The sequence below is a fragment of the Tachypleus tridentatus genome, chromosome 13 (assembly GCF_004210375.1).
Source record: "Tachypleus tridentatus isolate NWPU-2018 chromosome 13, ASM421037v1, whole genome shotgun sequence".
In the NCBI taxonomy this organism is placed as follows: Eukaryota; Metazoa; Arthropoda; class Merostomata; order Xiphosura; family Limulidae; genus Tachypleus; species Tachypleus tridentatus.
In genome coordinates this window covers 148,208,835-148,234,786 of record NC_134837.1, presented here as the reverse complement: position 1 = coordinate 148,234,786, position 25,952 = coordinate 148,208,835, and the positions used below count along the sequence as shown (strand labels likewise).

Sequence of the window (25,952 nt, the reverse complement as noted above, 5' to 3'; positions counted from 1 at the left end):
TACAAGATGGCTAGTTTTACCAATTAGCATAGGAAATTAGTATAGAATTAATTATAACAATTAGTGTAATTGTTACTATTTTAATGCTAAAAGTATAAGAAATAAAATAGGTGATGTTAGAGCACTGGCTAGTTTTACCAATTAGCATAGGAAGTAAGTATAGAATTAATTATAGCAATTAGTGTAATTGTTACTATTTTAATGCTAAAAGTATAAGAAATAAAATAGGTGATGTTAGAGCACTGGTAGGAATGAAGGAATTTAATATAATGGGAATAATTGAAATGTGGTTAAATATAAATAATTTTGATGACAGACATTTTTTTGAGATACAGGGTTACCAGCTTTTTAATATGGATATAGTAGTAAAGAGGACAGGAGTGTCTTTATATGTAAAATGTGAGTTGCATCTTGTTAAAGTCGATATCAAAGATAATAGCAAGGAGATTGAATTCATTGAATTTCTATTAGTGGATAGAAAAGGAAAAGGCTTTTAGAGGGAATTTGTTGTAGACCACCAAATAATGTTGGTAAAATTAGTGAGAAACTTTAAAATGAGATTAAGATTTCAGCTGTTAATGAAGTTATAATTATGGATGAAATATAATTCAAGGCATGTAGACTGGGAAATGCTAGCCAAGTCATGAGGGGGGAGAGGTTTTTCAAAACTGTTCAGGATGGTTTTCTTCACTAATTGGTATTAGAAACAATGCTATTTTAGATTTATTGGTAACTTGTAAAAATTGTTGAAAGGGTAAAAATTGAAGAACTTCTGGGTGCGAGTGATCTTTGATTTATTAGTTTTGGTATTTGTTTCATGTGGAGTTCAGAAATAATATTTAAATTACAAATTTCAAAAACAAGTTTTGAATTGGTGCAACAAGAATTACTTGTTGTGAAATGTTCAGTTGAGTTATTTGGAACTCATCAGATGTGAAAAATATTTAAGTATAAATTTTTAAGTATTCGAGGTAAACATATTCCTCATGTAAAGAAAAAGATAGCTGCAAGTAAAGATTCAGGTTGACTAACAAAAAGGTTAAAGGATAAAGTTAAAGAAAAGCATCACAAGTTTAAGAAAGTTAAATTGACTGGTATGACAGAAGACTTAGCAGATTATAGAATACTAAGAAATTAGCACATCAAACAGGATGTATGAGTAAAGGTCAGCTGAAAATGTAAAAAATTAACAATGAGGATTTCTTTAAATACATTAAGGGTAAACAATATATTAGAATGGAGGTAGAACCTTTGATGGATGATAAAGGAAGGCCAGTATCTGATGGTTATAAAATGACTGGGTTATTAAATTTTTGCCTTTTTTTCTTTTTCACTAACAAAGATTTAAGTGGTATTCCACATCTTGAATAGTTGATAACTGGAAACAAGATGATTGCATTAATTCTGAAGTTTTTAAGAAAAGGTAGGAAGCTCAAAGAATAAGACTCCTGGGCCAGATAATATTTCCCCAAGGGTTTTGAATGAGGTTAAAGATTGGAGATGTAAGCTGCTTACTGCATTTTTTTCACTTTTTATATAGTGGTCAGGTACCGGAGGATTGTAAGTTAGCTAACATAACTCATCTTTTCAAGGAAGTTGATAAAAATTGTCTCAGTGATTATAGTCTCAATAATTTGTCTTACATGAGTTGTAGGAAAAACTTTGAAACTTCTGTTAAAAGTATCTTTGCAAAGTAATTTAACAAAGCTTAAAACTTTATTGGATAGTCAGTGTGGTTTCACTAAGGGAAAATCTTGTGAATCTTTTGACATTCTTTGAAAAGGTTACTGTTTATGTAGGTAGGATAAAAGTGTAGTTTTGGTGTATCTGGATTTTTAGAAAGCATTTGACAAGATTCCACATAGAGTGTGTGTGTTTTCTTATAGCAAAGCCACATCGTGCTATCTGCTGGATTCCACTTAGAAGTTTTGTAAAAGATTTGGGGGATAAATTAGCAAATTGGATAGAAGAATGGATGTATGAAAGAGGAGCAGAGGGTTATTATAAATGGAGTTCAGTCAAACTGGATTAATGTCACAAGGGTGGTACTTCAGGTCTCAGTGTTAGGACCTTTTATTTTTTTATTTTATTTATATCAGCGACATAAATGAAGGAACACTCCATAAATTACTTGGAGCTTATTAATTTGACCTCTTAGACTGATGTTAACATTTGTAATTGTTCTTGAATTTTGTGTATAAGATTATACAAACCCTGCAAATAAAAATATTAATGAGAGCGATAAAATATAGAATTGATGTTTGATAAAGACCAACATTTAGTGGCTACTTTTTTATCCTCTCCTCCCCACCCCACTTACTCAAATAATGTTTGGTGGCACACCATTTACTGAAAAAATACTGTGGATTATGCATAATGCAGTTCTTGTCACATGCTTAAAGGTGTTTTTTTTCACAGCTCATTCATTAAAAAATGTGGTATGCAACTGGTTTGCTATGATTATGGATACTTCTGCAACAGATTTATTCTGTTCTGTTGTATGTGTTAATGACATGTTATAATTAGCCATCTTGTTTTAAACTAATACTAACAATGCTATGAGAAAAATAATTCAGTCAGTGAGCAGCTTCAAAATGTGTATGAATATTGTTTAGCATTTACCTCATCCTTTACGTTTCTGTAGAAATAAATTTTGCCTTTTATATATTTGTCTCACCTTTTTTTTTTATCATGCTTATAAATTTATTATTGTGATTTTGTTAGGAAGTAATTTTGTTTTAACCCTTTCGGCACAGTTGGCGACTGCGGTCAACTTGAAATCTCAGCACGGCAGGCAACCTTCCTTTATTCCTGTTATTCTTATGTATTGAATTTAACATATATAGTATTGGGTACAATCACTGAAACTTTCAGGGACTTTTGTTGAATTATTGCCAAGATGTCATGCTTTTAGTACTGATATCGTAATGAGTTGAAGTATCAAACATATATATTCAGCGCCATGCCAAACATTAAAATGTTTTATTCAGTGCCAAAAGGGTTAAAAACAAGAATAATTACAACAGTATTTCTTTCAAAGTTATGGTTTAGATACTGAAAAATGGAGAAGTGCTAGAAACCAGTGAGCTTAAAATTTGTAATAAAAGTTATGTGAACTACAAGGTTCTTTCCCACATTCCTCTTAATTTGTCCATAGGTATTCAAAATTAAAAATTTAATAATATCATTTCATATATATCTTAAGTCACTGCCAAAGAGACTTCATTCAATAACAACTCATTATTTGTGCTGGTTGATGAGAGAGAAAAATTCAATGACATTGTTTATATATATACATGCAGTATAGTACTTTAAAAGTTATGGTTTAAATGCTGAAAGTTTGTGAATAATTAGAATCCAGTGTGTCTAAAATTTGTGATGAGAAATAGATTTTAAATACAATTTTTTTACATTTCTGATTTTTAAAGTTTGATGGACAAATTAAGAAAAAATGTGGATAAAAATATGTTGGAGTTTGTCTTGGTGTATAATTAAGATGACTAAATTTGCATCTTCAGACCAAGTAAATTGGATATAAAACTAATTTCTTCATTTAATGTAATATCAAAAACAACGATATTTTCAAGGTATTAATTGATATTATACAAATTAGGATACTTTCATGAAACTTGTCCCCTGCTGGACAGCAGTAAGTCTACAAATCTACAATGCTAAAATTAGGGTTTCAATTTCCTTTGGTGAACTCGGCAGATACCCTGATGTGGCTTTGCTATAAAAAACCCATAGACACATGAAACTGTCAAAAGTTCTATTAATACAAACTGATAGAATTTGTCAATAAACTGTTCAAAAGATGTGATTTTGGTTGACTCCGATCCTATATTACAATTGAAATGTCAAGAAATAAGGAGTCTAGTTTTCTGACTATTTCTGAAGCTTCTATTTAATTTTTTATTATTATTATTATTTACAGGGATCGTATTGTTGATGGTCTGGAGACTGTAGTGCCACTGGAAAGTACTCAGGCTTATAATATGCTTGATGTTATTTTGGGAGTGAGTATCTTTGATATATCTTTATGTGCTACTCTTAGGCCATTCAAGCTCAACAGTTTTTTTTTTACTAGAGCATTTAACCTTTACTGGCAGCTCTCCAGGTTCAAAAGGTCACCATTGGCTTGCTTGTGTAACAGATTTCACAATTTAAACAAAAATAATAATTATAAATTCAGTTTGATAATAATTTCTTGCTCAAATTTATTCAAGAATTGATATCTTTTGACTTTGCAAATCTTATTCTGTGTAATATGCAAGTAAAACCCTAATTTAGATTGTTTCTTTTCCTCCATTTGAAATTGTTATGTAGAAATAGAAATGTTTAAATTCCCCAACTGTTTAAATAAAACTTGGGAACCATATAAAACAAAGTTGTAAATCTGTTGTGTTTTTACTTGTTTATAAATTAAATAGTTTGAAATAGTGAATTTTTCAAGTTGATGGTATTAAAAAACAACTAAAAGTGAATTCAGTTACATTTTCAGCAACTTTCACTGAGATTATTTTCTTCTTGTGATCTATTTGTTGTAAAAACTCATCTTTACTTGTTTTAGTTATGTGTGAAAGCCTTTGTTAATCACATGCCTTCAAATTGTCTATTTTGTGTGATATGCAAGGTTTATAATGTTGAAGATATTTCTACTTCTTTTATTATTTTGTTCAATTAGTTGCTTTAACAGGTTGTATAGCTCTACAAAACTTATAATTTAAAAGTAAGCCTTACAATTGGTTTTGTTTTGATTTGAGCTCAGACATAAATCTTTTTGAAACAGTTGTTTATAATTTTCTAAAAGGATTATATCAATAAATTTTAGCATGGTAGTATTTACCTACTGATATTATTTTGTAAAAATATACACAACATTGAAGAATTACTTTAATGAAATGGAACAGTATGTGACATCGTTAGGCCTGTGACTTTAATTTTCTAATAAGTGTTTGTGTGAAACCTAGCCTTCAGCTCAACAGTTATGAGTTTATGGACATATTGGCAATCAGAACAGGTCACATCGTGGATTTTTATTTCATCATGAAGTTTTAATTTTACCAGAAATTTATTGCCAGTAGTTGTAAGTGGCTAGTAAGCTCACCACCTTTTTACTGTTTACATATAATTTCCTGACAAGTTGTGTAATTAATTTTCACTGTGATGCATATCAATATTACACACAAAAAATGCATTTTTTTTTTTAATTTTGACTGTAGCCATATATATTGAGTTTGTAGTGGGTGATAATACCCCATATTGAAATGAATGTAGTCTTTCTTCTAAATATAAATAACAAAAACAATAATCTTTAATATCCTCAAAAACATTATAGTCTTATATATAGAGTCAATGTTCATTATTGAGTAGTTAAACAAATGTTTCTTACATCAGTAAATATACATTTGATCCATACTTAAATTTTGTTTAATGTATAATGTTCTTCTAAAAGGTCATTGAGTATAAAAAGTGAACTACCTGTTTTACTTGTATGAAATAATTACCTAAAGTACAGGAGTTATATATTCTTGCTAGACACACTTCTAGCATCTGTTCACACATTGGAATTAGTAATATATCTGCTGTGATCTTTATTTTCTGCAGAAACTCCACTTATATCCCAATAAACAAACTAAAATGTGAAACCAGAATTTGAAGCCAAATTAAATAAAGTGATGTGAACAGTATCAGAATAGCTAACAAAAAAAAATATTGGCTAAAAATCTTAAAAACTGTTTTAAAATATTTGGAAATAAATTAGTAGTTAACTAGAAAAATAAACATACTGAATAATTGAAATTGATATCTTTTGCAGAAAAAAAAATCCATAAACAACAAAATAGAATGAGAGATACAATACTATTTGAACCAGCCATTCCTTTGGTACTTTTGTGGACAGCTACTTTCTAAGTTATATGAAATGGTTAATATATTTCACATTCATTGCACACACTAAGTCAATTAATTTAAATCCTGATTTTTTTGTTTTCTCTCTGAAAGTAACTAGACAATATATCTCACTTTTACATTGCAGTACCATAATTCTACAGTGTAATTTCTGTTTGATATCATTCATCAAGAGAATGATTTCTGATTTTTCACAATGGCCAAAATGTAATACTTTTATTCAAGATAGGAAGTTAAAATGCTCCACAATTATAATTGTATACAGTAAATAACACCCCTTGTGGTGGATTTTACTTCTACAAAAAATAAAAGTTTTGGTACTGCTAATATTCTACAGAGATAAACTTGTGTTTTATGTCCTGCAGACAAAACATGTAAAGCATTCTGTTCACAAACAATAAGATTTGTTATAAATCCTGTGATTTTGTGAGTTTGTCTTGCTGATGCAATTCAATATTAAAAAAACTTCAATCTGCCACGATAGTATTCCTAATTTTGATTAGTTCTGTGTTTCTGAAAATCTATGAAAGAAATATTAAAACACTAAGTTTTTTTTTCAGGTAGTAGATGAGCGAGACTTCTTTGAGATCATGCCCAGTTATGCCAAAAACATTATTGTTGGTTTTGGTCGAATGAATGGACGAACAGTTGGAATTGTCGGAAATAATCCAAAGTCTGCTGCTGGTATGTGATTTATATTCAGGTTTACTTCTTTCTTCCTGAACCACATACTTTAAAACTTAAATGCTGAGAAAGCTAGGTACTATATTTTTTACGTGTATATGTACATGTAGTGCTTATGATGATGCTTGTTGAGCATCTGTATCAAGAACCTGTTAACACAGAAATCTGTAGGTGCTACATCCAATGATCACAGCAGTATTTCCTAATATGGTAAAACATGAAAATTTGTTTTAATCTCCAAGCTGCTTGAGTTATGTGATAAGTGAGTAGGAGTACATGATTAGAAGCCTCATCATGTTGGACCAGTTCTCATTTCTTATTGGCCTTATAAATGAATATCCTTGGTTGTGTTATGTACTGTTGCCTGGGCAACATGAACTGTTTTTACCATGAATCTTTATTTTTGTACATTTTTCTTTGTTACAAGATGCTATACTTTGCTTACCATGACAAGGGTACAACTTGTTGTATGTTTCTTTTTGCATTATCCACCTTCACCAAGTTGAACCATATTCTTTTGTTTTCAATGGGGTTAGGTAGAAGGAATATCACGATGTTGAAATTTCTAAATCCCTGACCTGAAGACATCTTTATGATCTGAATATTTTGTGTTGAGAAGGGTTGTTACATACCACAGCCAAAAGTGCTAAATGTTTAGTAGCATCACACTACCTGTGAAACATTAAACAATGTAAAAATGTGTTTCTGATGCATTTTTTTCCACCACAACTTCATATAACTCTTGGTAATCACATAACCTGAAATTTGTGAAATCATTTTAATATAATTTAAATTCAACCCCTTGTATTTTGTTTATTTGGAACTTGTTTGAATATTTTGCTATTAAAAGAAATAAGGTAAAGACATTTCAGTTTTGTGAATACACTAATTTGTTCTGGAATGGATGGAACAAATCCTTTATTTATTGACCACATGTTTAACTTATTCTATTCAAATACTGCACCCAAGTAGAAGAATTAGTGTGTTTAAGATAAATTGTAACTAAATGTGTAAATAAATATCAGTCAGGAATAAATGTTGGCAAAATATAACTCCATGAAGTTTGACAAAGGTAAAGGTGATTCTATTTTGAAAGATAAGGTCATTGTTCATCTTTTTCCTTTTTTTTTATAACTTATGTTAGGAAATAAAAGTACAATATAAACTTTGGATATTAAGATAAATCTGATTTTATATATAATTTCATATAATGAATTTCTCTGACCATAAAAAATAAATGTTTTTGTTGTTTTTCTAATCATGAAAGTGTTTCACAAGAAAGTGCTTGAAATTTCACAACCTAAAATTAGTTATGTTAAACAAATTTTGAAAATATTCTCTCAGAATGTAGACACTGTTTACAAAAGTTGTCACAAGTTTATTGAATCTGGGTAAATATTTTCAGTGTTAAGAGACCCATGTAATACATTTTGCATCTGTCATCCTTTAAGAGGTTAATCCTTTCAACAAGGGCAGACATGATTACCATCTGCTCAACTAAGGAAGCACATTTATGCAACAGATATATGGTAACTTACAAAAACTGCTAAGATTTTGTTAAAGTTTGAGTATCTTGTACCCAAAGAATTACATCAATTACATCTTTCTAATAAAAATGTTATTTATCTGTAGTTGTTATTTGTGCTCAAACTATTCAGTCTGAGTGTAAAGTGGTTTCAATTTTAAGTATAAAAATATTTTTCTCAGAGCTTTTGTATTTCATTCACATAATCTCAAGAGCCTCTTGAATGAATATCAAGTTTTTAAAGATAGATGTTTGTGTAGTTTCATTTTCTTTATTATATAAGGTATTACATCAGTGAACAATGTAATATAATGATTAAAACTTGGAATTAGATAAAAAACTTTTATTTTTTTACAATATCTTTAAAGGTTTTTCACTTTGTGAAATTCATAATTTCAGGTCATTTCCTTTTTAATGTTTTATTTTACATTTTTGTTCTCTACCACTCATTATTCTTTGGGAGATGCATGCAATCCTTCGGCAAAATTTCCATTCAGTGAGTAATATCATAATCTTTGAGAATAGGTGCAAAGTATAATCTATGGTTAACAAATGGTTAAACCATTCAATTATGCATTATAAAACATAACTAATACATAATTAACTAAAATATAATAGTAAAACCCAAGTTCACTTTAAACTGTATCTCTAATTATAACATATTTAGGTAAAGAAACAATTATAAGTGCTATAGTCAATCAAGCCAACAATACTACAGTCATTTATTTGTATTCCATGACAACAATTGTGCATCAATGTCAAAATAACCATTGTTAGATTATACTGTAAAAGTATCTGTGCCTAATGGTTAAGCACATGTATGTAACATCTACATATATTCTATAAAGCTCAAACAAAACTATTGAAGGTGGGTGTGGCAACTGCAATAGGTTGAAATGATTTATCACTTGTTCTAACTCTATTTATTCAGAGAACTTTGACATGTATGAAATAAAAGATTATGTAAGCATCTTATTGTCTAAATCTACTTCTGCTTAACTACTATTGTATTGTTGAAGATACAGAGAGCCAAAGTATAGAATTTTCATGGCCCATTTGTCATGTGACAGTGCATCTTAAGTTTTTAAGTAGTTTTTAAAAGCTTATTTTGATATAAAGGACTCAAAACATAGGCAAAATAAATCTTCAAATCAAAGTGTACATTATAATATTAACTTTATTCACATATATTGATAGTAAAGATGTTTAAGTTGTTTATGTATCACAGTGATTTGCACAAAAAAACATTTATAGGGGCACTAATTGTGTAATGTTTAAGAACAACTCTTGCTGAAATGTAATTTTTAAATAGAGAATGTGGAATATGACTCTCTGTTTCTTGGATGTGTTATAGTTGCATACAACTATGATTTTTGTAAGTTTTGCCCTGCTGCAACTCTTTAAAATGTACACCCATTGATATTATGTTTAGGTTGCAACTTAAGTTCAGCTGCAATTTCAATTTTTAAGAGGAGCTGATTCTTTGCTCCAAATCTTCCACATTATTTGAATGTGTGATAAACACCAAATATTGGATGTATCCTCAAAAAACAAAAAAATTATGTGAGACCTGGATGGTATGAAAGTCATTCCACTATCTTGCAATACTCTGTTCATCTGTTAGAAAAAGCAGCATTCATCTATTGTCTGAAATTCACTTCTTGGATGGACAACCCACTTTTCTACTGCAGTTACATCATATTTTATGCTTTATGTCCTGTCAGTGAAAAATTTACCAAAAACAGAGGATCCTATTAGGCCATCACTCTCATCTCTCTGGTTCCTGCAGCCCAATATTTGTTTTCTTAGGATCAGTATTGTTAATTCAATCTAACTGTTGAAATAAAATGCTTTTGTCATTGGTCCAAAACACCTTCTTTGTAAAATGTTTATTCAGTCCATGCTAAACCTTGAACCATTCACACAATTTCATATGCAGGTTTCTGTTATTTTCTGAAGTATGTTCAGTTTTGTAAGGTTTGAGATTCTGTTGCTTCAGAACTTAGAACATGTTTTAGCTTTTTCTGTTTGTTTTTTTGTGCAATTTGATGAATTTCAGTGTGAAGAAAAGGCTTTCCATCTTTTCTCAAAAATTTCATTTGTTATTGTAGAAGGTTATTCACTTGATTTATATTGGCAAAGCAGTTTCTTGAAACTTGGCAAGAAAATAATAAATACTTCTGTAAGACAAAAGAGTCTTCTGCTCAGGATGTGTCAAGATCTCTTGAAACCTGAATCCAGGATCACTTAGCATATTGTTGCAAAATTAATGACTTACCTGCTAATTATCGAAACCAGAGAAAAATTGTTAATAAAGCACAAACATGACTTCCAAAACAGGTCACAGTAAGAGTTAAACTTGGAAATATTGTGGAGGTGTATAACTGTCTATACCATATATGTACAAAGTGCATTTCTCCTTGCATGTAGTTTAAATCTTGGTCTGTAAGTGTATTTATTATTATGAACTTTTTTGTTTAAGTAACAAGTAATTTGGTTCTCTGTATGTAGGTAGATTGTGTGTGGTGTGTATCTAGAATGTTTTTCAAAAATCTAAAGAGTTGATGTATCAATTATTTTTTTACATTTGTCTTGAGTGAATGGTATTTCTACTCAGCATAATTCTTTTCATTTAACACATTTATATTCTGTTATTTCATCTTTTTATTTGTAACATATTCACACTGAGAAGTAGGCAGAGCAGAGTAAGGCCTCATGTGTGAATAAACTAGTTACCTTTCAAAAATAAAACAAACTAATAGATTTGATTTTGAAATGATAAAGAATGATGTAACTCAAGTGCTTTTGACAATACAGACATTTCTTCTTCAAGGGTAAACATTAAGCTTAACAATTTGTGTTGACAACAGTTTACTAGTGTTCACATTTAGTATAGAGTATTTATTCTTAGGATACAAATACAGTGGCTAAGACTAGTGTTGGAGGTAAGTATTCCCAGTTAGGTGTAATTGGCGCAATAAATGAGTTTTAACTGTGAACATGGAACTGGTATGTACTTTTAAGGAGGATAGTACTAATGGTGAATATGTATAATTTGTAGGTTGGAGGTTGTCCTAATTAAAGTGTAAGCAGCGGATAAAGAGAAGAGTAGGAAATGGCAAAAGAATTTTAAGAAAAACTTAAGCTTTTATATTAGCAAACAATGCCTTTTAGGAAGTTAGAGTATTATTAGGGTTAAAACTAAACATTGGATTTAGTTATAGTGAACCTGTTCTATTGAGAAATAGATTTCTGACATATGCTTGTACAGATGAGGAACTGTTGGGTAGAAACTTAAGAAAGTTATCTTTATAGGTAATTCATTGGAAAGGCATTTGTATAGGATAATCTATGGGATAATAATAAGAAAAGAATTAGATTGTTACTAAGGGGTACATGTCAAAAACATAATTAAATGAGCAAGAGATATAATAAAAGGAGCTAATTAATAAGTACACACTTTAGTTTAATTGTGTTCTGGATAATGCCAAGAATTAATTAGGGAGATGCAATTAGGAGTAGCTCAATAAGGTTAAATGCTAGGCTTAGGTTAATGTGTAAGAATTAAGCAGAGAGGCTTGTTGGACCTTTGAGAACAGTTAAATGAGAAAAGGGAGCATTTTTGAATGTATAGTTTGCATTTAAGTAGAGTAGTTTCTGGTTTGTCATTTAAAATATGACTAGACAGTGGTGAAGCTCAGGATAATCTAGCTCAGGGGTTCCCAACCGGTGGGTCGCGACCCCTTTGGGGGTCACGAAGCCTTGGCAAGGGAGTCGCGTAGCCTAGTTAGAAGTAGCTTGGGATAACATTAATTTTATTTCATCAATTACATTTTCATGTCGCGAGTGCCAAAAGGTTGGGAACCCCTGATCTAGCTGCAAGAAAAGTAAAATGTAGAGAAAAGTTTAACATGGGAAATAATTATAGAAGTAGTTCTGACGGTAGCTTTAATTGTTATCAGTGTAATACTAGAAGTGTAAGAAATAAAACATGACTTTAGGGTACTAGTAAAAGTGGAGGATTTTGATATAATGGGAATAACTGAAATGTGATTAACTATAGGTAACTGATGACAGAAGTTTCTTTGGAATAAAACATTACATACTATTTAATATTTATTAGGGATAGAGTACTAAAGAAAGGAGGAATTACATCCTGTTGAAGCAGAGGATATCAAAGACTATATCCATTTGGGTTTCTGTTAGTGGATAGAAAGGGGAAAATCATTTTGTGACAATTTGTTACAGACTCCCCAGATGATACAGGTGAAATTGGTGAGACATTTTACAATGAGATTAAGATCTCAGCTGTTAATGAGGTTATAATTATGGGTAATTTTACTTTAAGGCATATAGATTGGAAAATTATAGTAAAACCATGAGAGGGAAAGGTTTTTGGAAACTGTTAAAGATGGGTTTTTTTTTCACTAATTGGTGAAGGAACCTATCAGAATCAATGCTATTTTAGATTTATTGATAAGTTGTATAAATTGTTTAGTGGGTAGAAAATGGGTAACATTTGGGTGCAAGTGATCATTAATTGCTTTATCAGATTTGATATTTGTTGCATATGGAGATCAGAAATAATGAAGGGATGCAATAAGAATTATTTCTTGTGAATTGGGCTGCTGAGTTATTTGGAGACACTAATAAAATATGAAACAAGGGGTATAAGAGATAAAATTAAAGTATCACAAATTTAAGAAACTTAAATTGGCTGGTTTGATGAGAGGCTTGGAATATAGAAGATCAAGAAAGTTAGTCACACAGGAAATTGATATATCAAAAAGGTTGACTGAAGATGGAAAATTTAACAGTAACTATTTCTTTAAATACATAAATGGAAAACAAAACGTTAGGATTGGAGTAGGACGTTTGAGGGATGATTATGAGATGGCTGGGTATTAAATTTTGCTTTTTCTTCGGTTTCCACTAATGAAGATTTAATCGTTATTCCCGACTTCAAAATTTGGTAGGTGGAAACAAATGTGAATAATATGATTGTATTAATTCTGAGCTAGTTAAGAAGTTTAAAAACTGAGTTCTCCTGGTACAGATATTAATTCCTCAAGGGTTTTGAAGAAGGTTAATGGTTGGATATGAGAGCCACTTGCTACTTTTTTTTTTTTTTCTCAGCCCTTAAGTAGTGAACAGGTGCCCCATTATGGCATGACCTGAAACATAAGCAGTAACATTTGCAAATGATATCAAAATATTTTAAGGCAAGATTTTCCTTGAATTTTCATTAAGTCTTTGACAAGGTGCAATACAAAAGACTTGTGTAATAAAAAATATATATATTTTAGGGAGTTTGGGGCTAAGTTAGTTAATTGGATAGAAGAATAGCTGGATGGAAGAAAGCAGAAAGTTGTTATAAATGGAGTTCAGTTAAACTGCATTAATATCACAAGTGGAGTACCTCAGTGCTCAGTTTCAGAACCTTTGCTCTCTGATTTACATCAACAACACAAGTAAGGAATTGTCAGTAAATTACTTAAATTTGCTGCTGATATTAAGGTCTTGTATGTTGCTAGCTGTGAAGAGAATGCTGCTGATTTACAAAAAGATTTAGATCATGTAGTGGGTTGGGTAAGTAATTGATAGGTGGTGTTTAATTATAATGAATACAAAATAATGCATGTGGGTTATCATAATTTGAATTATAATTTAGATGGGAATAACTTTAACAGTTCACTAAAGGAAAAGGATCTTGTTGTAATGGTTGATGAATCTAAAACCATCTAAGCAGTGTGTTGTCGCTAGTGGTGGGGCAAAGAGGATAGTAAGTTGTATCTGTAGAAATATTAAATATAATTCCAAACAGGTTATAATTTTGTTATATAGTTCACTGGTTATGCCATGTTTGGAATATTGTGTACTATCTCAGGCTGTTTACCTTAGGAAGGGTCACTAGAATGATGCATATAGGATAGAGGGTTGTCATGTGAGGAGAGATTAAGATCACTGAAATTGTTTTTTCTTGAAAACAAAAGAGTTAATGGGATCTGATTGAAGTTTACGATTCTACAGGGAATTGGTAGTGTTGATGCATCATCTTTTTTCATACATAAAGGCAAGAATAGTAGGACAAAGGAACACAAATATAAATTTTGGCAAGGTAAGAATCGTCTTTTGCTAAGATAGCTCTTATTTTTTTAACAGATTGGTTGACCTCTGGAATGGATTGTCTTTGTATGCTGTGGAGACAGTAAATTCAAGTGAATTTAAAAGAAAGCTTAACTATACGAATGATAAGGGCTTGCTTTGAAGCTTTTTTGTTGTTGTTTTTTTAATTTATAATAGTCTAGTTTGGAGGATATGACATCCAAGATGGATAATAGGTTATTTGTTGGCCCTAATCATTGATTATTATGTTTTCATATTTCATTACTTATCTGAAACTTGAAACCTGTGGAAACCTTGTAGGGGAATAGCCTTTTTTCATGGGGTTACAAAATTCCAAACTCTGATCACAGTGGTCTAGAGGTGGATGCGTGTCCATGACAGTAAGAGTTAAAGAATACAGAAATAACTGATAAAAAGTATACGACAGTGAAAGAATTAGAACAATGGTGGGCGACCTAAACCAATCTGTGGGCTAGATGTGCAGTCATCAAACAACTCAAGGGTTTTAAACTTTTTTTATCAGCCAAAATTTTTATATTTTAATAAAAAATTGTCTACATATGAATTTTATTATGCTTGTAGTAACTGTACTGACAATTATAAAACATGCTATGTGCAAAGTAAATAGCTTTAAATTCCTGATATTAATGTACTTGAACATTGCATGCTGTCTTCACTTACTGATTACATTAATTCTTGAAAATCATTTGAATTATTTATTTGGGATGGGAGGGGACTCATCAGGTTTTCAACCACTACTGTATCCAGTGCTTTTGTGTTTGAGTACCTAATAATGGTTTCATGAAAATGCATTTAATGTTAATAAGACTTGTTTTACAGACATGCAAGGAAGCTAATATCTAATTAATTTATTTATTTTGGTTTTTGCAGAAGCAGAGTTAATATTTAATAACAAAGTAATTATTTAATTCACAATGTATGCAAGGTGTATGGACATGAAATCACAACATTCATTAAAATTATTAAAACATAAACATTCTTAGACTTGTTAAAAGTTAAATACTATAAAATATGAAACATCAAGTTCACAAAAATGAAACCAAGAGTGAGATTCTTTATTTCAGTGAGTAAATACAATTCATTAACCCTTAAACAGCAGGAATGTTATAGGTAGAAGCATCAATTGATGATGACTGCTGTTTAAGGGTTAAGTACGAAATTTGAAGGACAAAAAGAAGTTGAATAACCAAGTGTGTATTCCTACCTTGACAAATGAGTTACTTTCTTTGTCAACTATGTGCTACAAAATGGCACTAAACTTGTGTTCCTTAAACATTCAGTTTAAGCACTATAAAGTCAGTATTAATAATTTGTCTTTTACTCAACTGGCATCAGTAAAATTTCATTTTATCATTTCGTATGTTTTTTAAATATCATTAGGATTATAACAGTTTCTGAGTTTTGTCTGTATCCAACACAAAATGTTATTTAAAATTTGAATTGCAAACTCTTGAAATTTATGTAAATGTTTTATGTTTTACAGAAATTAAGTGATTTTAACAAAATACTTTTATAATTGTTGAATACATTATTCTATCATGTGATTCATATTAGGTAGATCTAGAATTTCTAACATATAGTGCATATATTCCAGTTACACTTGGAAGTATAATATTTGCATATTCCCATTTATAGAAAAAGTTCAACTAGTTTGAGGAGAATAAATGGAAAGTCATGTTCAGACATTTCATGTTTTTGACTTTTATAACTAACAAATTGTGAAAAATATTGCTTAGGCAATGAATATATTTTAAACATTTGTTCTAGTGTGAAGTATGGTACTGACAACCAGCTTTCTACAATTTTGTGTACTCCAAGAGTTTCAGGATATCTTCTGGAGTCATACAAATGTGGTAAAAAGCTATGATTAATGGATGATTTTTGAATTTTCACATCATTTTTATTTTACACATTTCATTATTATGTAGTATGTCAACATCCTAATACTTTGTTTTGAATGTTTCAGAGATGGATTATTTTGGAATAATTCAAGATATATTTTAAAACAATATTATGCATATCAAATAGAGACAGATGTGACCTAGTAGTTTGTGTTTAAGTTACAGATTTAAGGTTCCAAGGTTTGAGTTGCAACATGCCATTAAAAACACTGTTCTTTTAACTGTAAGTGAATTATAACCATAATAGTCAACACCATTATTCAAAAGATGACTGCTGGTTGAATGACCTACATCTGTTGAGCAGTTCTTAATTAGGGATGGTTAAGCCTAACTCATGTAGACTCTGATTTGGACTATCTAGCCAAATTTTCTTTAGTGCAAAATTATATATATTTGAAAGAATGGCAAATATGCAATGCTTCACCCTTGGAATTATTTTTATTTGTTTTAATTTCTTTAAAATGTGTACATATTTGTATGTCATTAACAAAAAAATGAAAAATAAAACTGATAACAGTTGTTGCAATACATTATAAGAGAGCATTCAGTTTGTTATTCGTGGCACATTTTAACCATTTAAAATAATTTATATTTCATTTATATGTGCTGGAGATACTTACACTTTATACCAATAGTAGTTATTTGATTGTTTAAAAGTGGTTCGTGGCCTTCAACATTTGATTTTAAAAGAAAGTTCTGAGAAGTATAGAATTATCTTTGCATATGTTTTCAATCAGGTAACCCCTTGAGGTGGATTCCTATGTGTGGTGAGGGAACCTACCAGAGAAGGTTCTGCACTTACAGTTTACCTCCTTTGGGATCTAAACATCCACCCATGTGATGCACCAATGTGTGGTCTGTGTGATGCTCAAGTTACAATAGCCAACATTTTACTGTCATGCTGTCATTATTATTGAGAGTGAAGACACCATTTTAAACATATTTTAACCATGAGTTCACCCTTGACGTTGGATAGTGTCATTTGCAATTGTGATACTGTACACCTCAGTTGTGTTTTTAACCCAGAGATTTTAATTTGAAAATTGGACTATGTTTTCACATATTTTAATGAATTTATCTTTTTATCAGTTGTCTGGTGCAGATAGCCCAGTTGCTTTGTGTCAATAAATGTTAACCAACCAACCTTCAATCAAGTAAAAAGTTAATAGATTATGAATATTTCCTTCAGTATCATACTTGGATCATGAGGACTAAAGATATTAGCGACCTTTTCTCACTTTTCTTTAAATAAGTCTTATATTGTTTTTAATAACATAATTGAGTGGTGGATCCATTTGAATTCTCAAACATTCTTTTCTTTTTGTTTTGTATCATTAGGTTGTCTTGATATCAATTCTTCAGTGAAAGGAGCCCGTTTTGTTCGATTTTGTGATGCTTTTAATATTCCAATCATAACATTTGTAGATGTTCCAGGATTTCTTCCAGGTAAGTACTCAGTTTTTTCCTTAATTGTAGGCCATGAGGATTAATTCTAGTTTAACTTCAGTTCTATATGTTTAGGAATTTGTAAACAGACAAACTGGAAAATGCACATAGTAATAATCATAACAAGACCTTTTATATATATATGTAATGTATATTTTGTGTAAATTGTTGTGAATTCTATGTTGGTGAAACAGATGACTTAAGATTAAAGATGAATTTGTATAAATATCATGTTAATTTCTCGGTAAGGTCCAGAATATATCAGCAAGCATGTGTATTTTTAACAAATTTAAAATTATGAAAGAACCTTATTTTCATGTGTTTCTTTTCAGGGCATATAATATAAAACATTATTATTTTTTTAAAAAACATTTCATAAGATTCTGGAGCCACTTTTAACCCTTTCACAACAGGCTTCTTATAATATGCACAAGTTCATCTGTACATTTTCACTATAACTTTTGATACAACATGTATGTCTTCACAAAAGTTGGTAGATTTTAGTAAAAAATTACAATTTTCTTTGTACACAAAAACTCCAATTTATTAATGAAATATTTTTACTAGAGATTTGTATGCGAAAATATCAAGACTGTTTCATTACTAGTTTGAGTGCAAGGTGATTTCATGTTAGGATTAACAAAACTATTCTTTGTCCCCAAAATATCAAATATAATTTGCATAATCTCTAAAACTTCCAAAATAAATTTCAAATATTTATCAGTAAAACTTTACATTTTGTTATTTTCTGTACCCTATCTGTGTGGGGTCTGTCACTTGACCAACCTTGTAACCATCATAAAAAAATTAGGGAATAAATTATGCTTTTTTCATGATTGCATGTTGTAATATGTAAATACATGTGTTTACTCTCAAGATGCTATATATTTATTGTGTTTTATTATATTGACCTTCCAGTTATTCCTAGTTAGCATTACATAATTTGCATTTTCACAGTGCTCATGCACTCATTACTTATCCAATAGCATAAAACTGACCCCTTCAGTCTTCCCTGTTTTAGCTGTGCTTTATGGGCTAGTATTTTTAATATACAGCCATTTCAACTATTATACATTATTTATAGATAGATAAGTTGTTACAGTTTAGAAATAAAGTATTAAACTTTTGTTTTTTAAATATAGAAAAATAAATAAAGTAAAGCAAACAATTATCTCTTCTAGTTATGACATTTAAATTCAGTTGCTGCTGGACATAGCTTACTAAGCTATTTAAAATTGTTCACATAGAGGATAACGAACAACTTTTTTAGGTTTTATGCATTCAATTGAATAACCAAAAAATTGTAAATAATTATAATGATACAATAGAGTTCCATTATCATTCTTTTTTTTCTAAATCTGAGTACATCTCAGATTTAGAAAAAAAGAATGAAACTTTGAGCAGACTAAAGACACAACCTATCTTCTTGAAATCTTGGTTCAAAAGAATGCAGTAGCCTTTTCCCAGATTAAACTGACTGAGAAAACTGCTAGAGAACATTCTGAGCTGTTCATTGGTTATTTAAATGTCACATACTGAAGTAAGTATGTATAAGGAACAGTTTTCAAAAATGGAAAGAAGTGAACAGGTCACTGTGTTTGATTTGGTACATAAGACATATCTCAGCAGAATAAAAAGATATAATGTTCTTATTTTATACTCTAGTTTGTAAATATTGGTAATTTGATTTCCTAATTAGTATGAAACTATAAACTTAGTATTTTGCCATTACAAATGCCTAATTTTAAACAGTGCTGCATTCAACATACTGTGTGACATTTTAAACTTGATATTTAGATGTGTTGTTTTAATATTATTTTTTTATATTAAGACATTATCTCATGTATAATATTAAAGTTTGAATTAAAATCTACGATTTGATTGTGAACTTATTGACATAAATTTATAAAATAGTAGTTCAATAAAACTTCGAATGCGAGTCAACAATCGCAATGACTTAGCCTTTGAACCATGACCTATAGTCAAAGGGTTAAATGATAGAGGTAAGAGGGCAGAAGTAAAGTTTTAGTCAAAATAAAAATGGTAAATTAATAGAAACGAAGGGAAGGTATAATTTGATAAGCTTAAAACTAATTTATTTTTGTATTTTATATTTTTACAGTTTAAAGTATATGTTTTACTTCACGCTATTTATGTTTAGTTGAAAACTGATATTTGAATGTTCATGAAGTATATATTCTCTGTAAAATTATGTCCTGAACAGTGACCTTTGAATATTTATATGTATAAAACAGGTTTGTCTGTCTTAACTGGTGTTGTGCCACAAGTGGTTGTTTCCTTTAATGAATTGGCTGGAAAATTTTGTAGAAAATTAGTAAACAAACTTGGATAGACTCCTACAGATGTGGATAAGCAACCAGATAAACTGTTTGAGTTTGAAAGCCATTTCCATTTTTATTCTGTGAAGCTAATGCCAGACAAAAATGATGTTTAATGTTGCTTTTATGTAGCATAACTGCTCTTCCTGATCACACGTACTCAGTAGGTCTGCTTTGCAGATATGAAATATTTCATATCACAGCCTCTTTGAGACCAACAATATGAATACCATACGAGGGTTTGGTACCTTTGCTAGTGGGTGTATGTATTAATTTCAGACATTTTAACTCTTTCTTTATTGTAGGAACCTCACAAGAGTATGGTGGCATTATTCGACATGGAGCCAAGCTTTTATATGCTTATTCTGAAGCTACTGTTCCAAAAATCACAGTTATCACTCGGAAGGTCAGTGTAGTTAACTTGTAAGGTGTAAATAAATATATTTCTTTGTGTATTCATGTGTTTGTTTTTCATTACATTAAAATTATTTTAATGATAATTAAATTGTTTGAACTTTTCTTCAAACACAGTATATAAAATATATCAAAACTAAAATAACAAGCATTATACACTCTCTCAGAAATTGAAAGACTATTGGTTGCTGTTATTTTTATTTTTTTGACAGTCGTTAATGGGAGTCCAGTAAGTACATATACTTTGCTTAATATTATCAAAAGTATTGCAACATCAAGCCTAAGATGAGATTGTGACCTGTTGTGCCACTGTAAACACATTTTAATAGGGTATTAACACTTTTACTGATAAAGAGAGAACAATGTTTTGACCTTCCTAGGTTGTTAATACCCATACCAGCTGTTCTGAGATACATTTTTATTTCAAGTGGGTTTCTTGTCATCAAGAGGGAACAGGCTCATTTGTATGGTTAAATTCCCTAATGTTATCAGTTTCTACTAAATATTACTGAAGATTTGATATAATAAACTAACATGATCAAAAACAAAGACCAGCTTCAAATGTTGTGAAGGTGCAGGTTCTGTCCTTTTCCACCCTTCTCATGAATGTTGAGTTACTTTCATGTTTGGGGCTTGACCTATCTAAAGCATTTCCTTAATGATATTTATCTGGAACTGCTGCAGGACATGGGAAATTATTGTAATGGAAAAGGTGTTGTCCTTTTTTATTGAGGCTCAGCATGGCCAGGTAGTTAAGGCATTCAACTCGTAATCTGAGGTTCACAGGTTTGAATCCCCGTCACACCAAACATGCTTGCCTTTTCAGCCGTGGGTGTATTATAATGTGATGGTCATTCCCTCTATTTGTTTGGTAAAAGAGTAGCCCAAGAGTTGGCAGTGGGTGGTGATGACTAGCTGTCTTCCCTCTAGTTTTACCCTGCTAAATTAGGGATAGCTAGTGCAGATAGCCCTCGAGTAGCTTTGTGCAAAATTCAAAACAAACCAAACCTTTCATACTGAAATCTTTCAATGTAGACAAAGAAGAATTGTGTAATATGGCTAACTGTAACAAGTTGTTGACAAATCCATTAACTGTAGTTAGTGGGCTAGGCTTAAAACAGCTAGGCCTTCACCATTTTACTACCTTCACTACTATTCATGTTTAAGCTACCAAAACCATTCTTCAGGTTTTCATTGACCCATTTCAAAAGTGAAATGAGTTTTGAAATGTACTAATTCACATTATGGTGTTGCACTATTCTACAGCTCACTTTTAGCACTTGGGAATCATAAGATGTTAATGCCTTTAATTCACAAAGTTGAGTAACTACTTATGAGCTAAAGTCCATCTAAAACATTAAGTAGTATGGTTCGCTGTTCATAATGAATATACTGGTATTCATTCCTGAAACATAATTAAAAAGCCTTATTGGTGAATTACCATATTTTATGCCTTGTGAAACACACTTTTTCTTTAAAAAAAAAAAACCTTGAAAAATCCCCATACATCTTCCAAGACAAAAATGATGGGTTAAGGCAAGAGGTTAGCTTAGGGTCTGCTCAAAACAGTCTCTCACATAAATCATAATCTCATTACTTACAAACTACTAGTATTTTCAGTTCATAAAACATTGAATTTAACTAATATTGTTGATATACTGTGAAGAAGAATATGTATTTGACTGTATTTATCAGTAGGTTGATTGAAAAAAGTCAAGGCTGCATCAAGGTATTGGTTGCTGAGTCAAAATGTTTTTTCTTAGTATTATCATTCCAAAATTAAGATGTATATTCCATGATGTGTTGTCTTACAAAGCGTAAAATACATTAATGCATGAGTGTAAAATATGGTAATGAATGATGGATAATTATCTTTTGTAGCCTGTTTCAAAACTGCTGTGGATGATTAATTTATGATGGCCAGTTCAACACCATAGAAATAATGTCCTAAGGCCTTTGATTTAAATAAATGTAAATGAACAGGCTCCAATTGTAGAATACTCCTGCCTGTAGTACTTTTTCTAATAATTATTAATCTTTGAAGGCTTATATACTCTTTCTTAGAACATCTCAGCTCCAAACTGGTTCCCTAGACCTCTATATAAGCCCTTTTGTCACATAAGTCTAATATATACATCTTTTTATTTAATGGTTGTAAACTAGTGTTAACAATAAAGTTTAAAAAATCTATTTTATTTAATCAAAATATGTGACACCACAAAGGACAGTGAAAAAAACATAACTAGGAAAAAGTTTCTTAATTTTGGAAATTTTTCACATAACTAGTTTTCCATCTGTTTTTATTGATGTGTGTGGTATGAGTTATAGATCTTGATATAATTGCTTCCAGCATAATGGTTCAAGAAAAAAAAACTAGATTGAATTTTTTAGTTTTAAAGCATAGAATGAGTCAGATTTCCTCATTCAAGTAAATAGGTGGGATCTGTTGACTAGCTTCATACCCTCTAGTCTATCAGTTTAAAATTAAGTATTGCTAGCATGCATAACCATCATGTAGTTTTTGTATAAATACCCAAAAAGAAATTGAGAAATGTTTAGTTTGTGTTTGTGAAAAAGTTATTATCAAAGCATAAAAACAGCATGTTTTAAAGTGGATGGATAGAATAAAAGGTAAAGACTATAGAGTAAAAAGCTTTTTACTGGTAGCTTATTTAACTTATTTCTCAGTTCTTAAAATTATGGGGAAACTTTTTTTATTATTATGATCATGTTTTAAGATTGTGTTACAGCAAATTTTGTATATTATCACATTGTGTCTCTTTTTAGCTTTACTTGTGGTAAAAATTAAATTGTAACAAAAATTGTTATTAATTACAGCTGTATACTGTTTTATATTGCTTTTATATCCTTTGGTCATTAAGAGTTGAGCTTGTATTAAACTTATAATAACTCTTGGATGCAGTGAAGAAAAGAGCCTAATTGTAACTGCTAATAAATAAGATAAATATTTCATTCAGTAGCTACTAATAAGTGTTGGCATGTTATGTTTACAAAGTTGTTACTCTGGAATGTAGTTTTCAAAAAAACCCAAACTGCTATGTTTAGTAAACTCAGCTATTTCAATGTGACTGGTTTGGTTGACTCCCATTCTGAGGATTGTGGGTTTGATTCCCCAACCACATCAAATATGTTTGTCATTTTCGTTGTGGGAGAGTTATAATATTATGATCAATCTCACTATTTATTGCTAAATGAGTAGCCAAAAAGTTGTGCTTGGTGGGGATTGCTAGCTGCCTTTCCTCTAGTCTTTCACTGTTAAATTAGGGATAGCTAGCACAGAGATAGCCTTTGCTTTGCATAAAATTGAAAACAAACCAAATCAAACTGCTTGTTAAATCCTAGTCTGGACTCTTTTTCTTTTTTTTAATATAAGTTTGATCTATACATTTTAGGCATATGGTGGTGCTTATGATGTGATGAGCTCAAAACATCTCAGAGGAGACATTAACTATGCTTGGCCAACAGCTGAGGTTGCTGTGATGGGGGCCAAGGGAGCCGTTTCTATTATCTATCGTGGCAAAGAGGATATAGAACGTTATGCTCAGGAATACATGGAAACATTTGGAAATCCTTTCCCTGCAGCCATAAGAGGTAAGGTACCAATCATACAATTAAGGTATTGAATGGTTACATTTTAGGCAACTTGAAAAGTACAGTTTTTCAAGTACTTAACAGGGGTCAAAGTGCAAAGGGTGTATAAGATTTAATTGTACAGATTAGTGTTCTTTTTTAGTTTGAGTCATGCATAATAACTTCAGAAATTGTTTTCAGTGCAAACTAAAACTACTTGTGATTCAATCAGTTATTTATATATATTGTTAAGGTACCAACAACTCATTGAATTTTGAAGATGTACATTAATATATTTAATTCTTTGATTATTAAAAAAAATCAAGTGTTAACAAGTTATTGTTTAATGGACTGTATATTCAATTAGGCCAGTTTATGTAATTCTGTTCTATGCATTGTCATATATATTAGTGGTATTATTTGCATTGTAGAATAATTCATGAAAAAAATTATAACATAAGGAAACTTACTGTGGAACTGTTTGACAAATAGTGAATTTCATTTCTTATGTATGTATTTGTGGTGAAATATTAGTTTTTCTAATGATCTTTAATTGATACACAGAAACAATCCCTCATACTGTTATTCCTGAGCATATCAATATTAAAACTTAATGCTACATTTTCATACAAACCAAAACAAAAATGAAATAAAATCTCTAAAATTTATGTGTTGCAGGATTTGTGGATGACATCATAGAGCCTCGCACCACAAGAATGCGTATTTGCCGGGATCTTGACTTGCTTCAGCGTAAAAAGTTAACTAATCCTTGGAAAAAGCATGGAAACATTCCTCTTTGAATAAGGAGGTAGATTAAATGTGTTGCTGTGATTGCTTCATTCATTGTGTTTGTTAGCTAATATTTTTTTTTATCTTTCAACTTTCCATTGCTGTTAGTGGGAATTAGGCTTATGGATGGGGTACTCTAATCTTAACATTTTTCATTAACATGTTTTTTATGGGTGTTAGATTATTTGTAGAAACATGTATTAGTGATATATACACATACCTCTTAAAAAAGTTAATAACCTATTAATTTCTATTACAAATATGTGTTTTAGTTATTTCTACAAACATTTATTTTTTACTGTTATTTTCATTAAGTTTGTAAACTTATAAATAAAGATAAGTTAAATTATGGTATTTCTTATCCCATTGCCTTCTAGATTTAATTTTAAAAATATTCTGATCACGTAAACATAGCTCTGCTGTGTTATTATGTTAACTGCCTTAAGAATTATTTTATGAAGAAATTAGGAAACATCAAAAAGTGTTAAATATTTTCAATATGTGCATGATGTGTGGAATATTAAAACTGCAAAACAATCATCACTGAATTAAAGAAAAAGTAAGTTTTTATTTGAAAGTTGCAAAGCAAACCTGTGAATAACAAAATTGTTTGTTCATAAAATCCTTTTTTTTTTTTATTGGAAATGGTGTTTTGTGTTTTCAAGTTTTTAAATTTTGAGTCTCATTTCCAAGATTGTATATAATAATACAGCTGTTGCAATTAATTTCTGTTCAAACCAATTTATACTACTTTCTGGTTTATTAATTATTTTGGTTCTTGGCTGTTTATAATTATTTAACGTTTTTATTATATGTTATAACAGTTGTCTTGGACCTCTACTAAAAAAATATCTAATCAAGTATGCTGTTGTGTTATCTGTGTTATAGGAAACAAGTAATGTTGACTATAGCAATGAGAATTAATTTGCTGTAAAAAATATTGTATTGTTTATTTGTTTATTATTGAGTAAAATATCCAGTATAAACACTCAAACTACATTGTCTTTTATTTTCAATGGTAAAATAAAATTAATTCAGAGCAACTGATCAAAGGAAATGGAAAAAGAAATTGATTTCCTTATAATGAAAAATGTTATATGTTTCAATGAAAGGTTAATGTAACTTTCTTTTACAATATGATTATTTATTGTGTAAAGCCTCATTCTTGTCAGCAGTGATAAAAAGTTTATCCTGTGAATTTTCTGA

General features: G+C 30.2%; 1 protein-coding gene across 1 annotated transcript in view; it reads left to right on the top strand.

The window, feature by feature from the left end:
* Positions 1–25,740, top strand: part of LOC143236749 (propionyl-CoA carboxylase beta chain, mitochondrial-like) — a 50,901-nt gene extending 25,161 nt beyond the window's left edge. The window contains exons 9-14 of the mRNA XM_076475235.1: positions 3,935–4,016; positions 6,471–6,594; positions 17,506–17,613; positions 20,258–20,358; positions 23,780–23,978; positions 24,636–25,740. Coding sequence (XP_076331350.1) covers positions 3,935–4,016; positions 6,471–6,594; positions 17,506–17,613; positions 20,258–20,358; positions 23,780–23,978; positions 24,636–24,757 — 736 coding nt within the window. The 3' untranslated portion in view covers positions 24,758–25,740. The remainder of the gene's footprint in view (positions 1–3,934; positions 4,017–6,470; positions 6,595–17,505; positions 17,614–20,257; positions 20,359–23,779; positions 23,979–24,635) is intronic.
* Positions 25,741–25,952: the final 212 nt, after the last annotated feature.